The 2,935-nt window shown below is 37.1% G+C and overlaps 1 protein-coding gene across 1 annotated transcript; it reads left to right on the top strand.

Moving 5' to 3' along the window:
- Positions 1-457: 457 nt before the first annotated feature.
- Positions 458-2,543, top strand: LOC121202795 (gibberellin 20 oxidase 1-A). Its single transcript, XM_016890187.2, has 3 exons — positions 458-1,141; positions 1,600-1,921; positions 2,002-2,543. Exons 1-3 carry the CDS (start codon positions 582-584, stop codon positions 2,281-2,283), a joined length of 1,164 nt encoding a protein of 387 aa, XP_016745676.1. The 5' UTR covers positions 458-581; the 3' UTR covers positions 2,284-2,543.
- The last annotated feature ends 392 nt before the right edge of the window (positions 2,544-2,935 follow it).

Raw genomic sequence — 2,935 nt, 5'->3', positions numbered from 1 at the left:
CAAAATATAAAATAAGAGAATATTTTTATTTATTAAATTTTAACAAATTATGGGTGTCTTCCATTTTTATGTAAAAAAGTTCTATTCTCCAAATTATCTTTCAATAAAATAAATTTTTGCCCACACATGTGCGCATATATTTCTAGAACGTCCAATGCAACAATGACACTAATACAGGAAAAGATAGAGGAAATTCCTTCTTAATTAACATAAATAAAAACTAAAAAATAAATTAAAATCTCTCTAATTAGTAATTAATTTATTGGGAGGGGGCAAAAAATCTCTATAATTAGTAAAGCATTATATACATTTATGTGGCATGTTTAATTGTGATAAAGATAATTTAATCGCCAGGTAAATAAATCCCTTGAAATTCAATAGCCAATGACTGTACATATACAATTAATCCAATTTAAGCTGCCAACTCAACACAAATTAAGGAGGGAATAAGGCAACAGTTACAAACAATCTAGATTCCTAATATTATTAGTCCTCTGCTTCTCTTATTTAAACCCTCTTAGTTTTGCTCCCCTATATCGTGTTCTTTTCCCTCTCCGACCACCTAAAACAAGAAACAGAAAATGGTACATTGTCTGCCAAAGGTTTTTGTCATTCAAGACAAGCCGATGCTTCCATCAACTGCTGCTGTCGCAAAGGATGAGCATCGGCCTTTAGCTTTCGATGCATCGATCCTTGGATCTGAATCCAACATACCCTCTCAGTTCATATGGCCTGACGACGAGAAGCCATGCCTGGATGCCCCGGCACTTGTAATTCCAACCATTGACTTGGGAGCTTTCTTGCTTGGGGACTCTCTTGCTGTATCAAAAGCGGCAGAGGTGGTGAATGAGGCATGCAAGAAGCATGGGTTTTTTCTGGTTGTAAACCATGGGGTGGATTCAGGGCTTATAGACAAAGCCCATCAGTACATGGACCGCTTCTTCAGCCTACAACTCTCTGAGAAGCAAAAGGCTAAGAGAAAAGTAGGAGAAAGCTATGGGTATGCAAGCAGTTTCGTTGGCAGGTTTTCCTCCAAGTTGCCATGGAAAGAGACACTGTCTTTTCGGTACTGTCCTCACACTCAAAATATCGTGCAACACTATATGGTGAATTGGATGGGTGAAGATTTTAGAGATTTCGGGTAAATAAATTCTTCTCACCCTTCCATTCCTAATTAAATAGGAGAAATGCTAATTTGCATTCGGTCGATATACGAGATGATCAGCTTATTTTTACGTCAAGATTTAGTCTCCAAAATGCAAAAAATACATGTTGCAGTTTCAGCGTATTTGTTAACCCCATGTGTATTTCAAGCCTTGTACCAATAGTGACAATTGGATATGCATCTTTTTTAGGTTTGAAAGAGATGGGGTGACAAATTCAATAGACATCATTCCTTGCATGACCGAACCCTAAGTCCATTCAACATGGATTGCTTAAATACGCCTTCTCCTAAAACAAAAATACACATTATAACTGGATGGCCTTTTTTGACTTTGCGTTTCTCTTTTATAACCTATGTTAATTTGTAGAATGTTGCGACAAGTTTTACCATAGGATAGGAATCTAACACTCGATTTTGCTTTTCGTACTTGACAGGAGGCTTTACCAGGAATATTGTGAAGCCATGAACAAGGTTTCCCAAGAGATAATGGGGCTGCTAGGGATAAGTCTAGGACTTGACCAAGCCTACTTCAAAGACTTTTTCGAACAAAATGATTCAATCCTGAGACTGAATCACTATCCCCCATGCCAAAAGCCTGAGTTGACTCTGGGAACCGGTCCCCACACCGATCCCACTTCCTTGACAATCCTTCATCAGGATCAAGTTGGAGGCCTTCAGGTGTTTGCAGATGAAAAGTGGCACTCCGTTGCTCCCATCCCAGGAGCTTTTGTTGTCAACGTTGGCGACACATTCATGGTAATTAAGATTCTGAACATATATGTATACGTATATACAAAAAATTTTAACGAAAATGAGGCTGTTGTGTTTGAATACAGGCTTTGACAAACGGTTTTTACAAGAGCTGCTTGCACAGAGCAGTGGTGAATACTGAAACGGTGAGAAAATCACTTGCATTCTTTCTATGTCCCAAGCTGGAGAGACCGGTGACACCAGCAGCTGGCTTAGTTACTGCCGAAAATCCGAGGAAATACCCAGACTTCACTTGGGCAGCACTGCTGAAGTTCACACAGAACCATTACCGTGCTGACATGAAAACCCTTGTTGCATTCTCCAAATGGGTTCAAGAACAAGAATCGAACTACAAATTAATACCTTAGGGGCAATGCTGGGCTTTGTGGGGGTGGGGAACAAATAAGCAATGGCTTTGGGTTAATAAAGTCAAATTAGAGGGAGACAAATAAGGGAAGCATTTATCTGCTCGTTCATGGTGGGTCTAAGGAATAGAGCTACAGAAATTATAATACTATTGACAATATATAGTAGCTAAATTAGTGCTTCAGAGAATCATATTATAATTCGAGTCTCTTGTTTTAACTTTCTTTTACAATTTAGCATTAGCGCCTTTCGGCTTTTTCTTTGTTTTGGTATTATATCTCCTTTATGTACTACTGTTTGCAAGTACAATCCTTAAACTCATCAAAACTAACTTAAATTAATTAAACAAAAGTAAAAATAGATGATGATCCTCCATGTATGTAACAGTAAACGTAAATACTTCTAACCTAGAATACGCCTTGTTCTTATTAACCTATCAATGTAATAATGGATTAGGCGATGAAAAACCAGTGCCCTATGTGTTGGATCTGTTGAATCTAGTTAAATGTATTATATAAGATTTGGTTTAATAAAATATTTATTGTTTACAATAATATTCTTTATATATTTTCTTCAACAGGTTTTGCACGCAAAACAAAATGGAAGCAAATATTGACTTCCTAATTATTTAATACTTAATTAATACTAAGTGGT

This window comes from Gossypium hirsutum, chromosome D07, assembly GCF_007990345.1.
Source record: "Gossypium hirsutum isolate 1008001.06 chromosome D07, Gossypium_hirsutum_v2.1, whole genome shotgun sequence".
In the NCBI taxonomy this organism is placed as follows: domain Eukaryota; kingdom Viridiplantae; phylum Streptophyta; class Magnoliopsida; order Malvales; family Malvaceae; genus Gossypium; species Gossypium hirsutum.
This window is presented reverse-complemented; position numbering and strand designations above follow the sequence as displayed.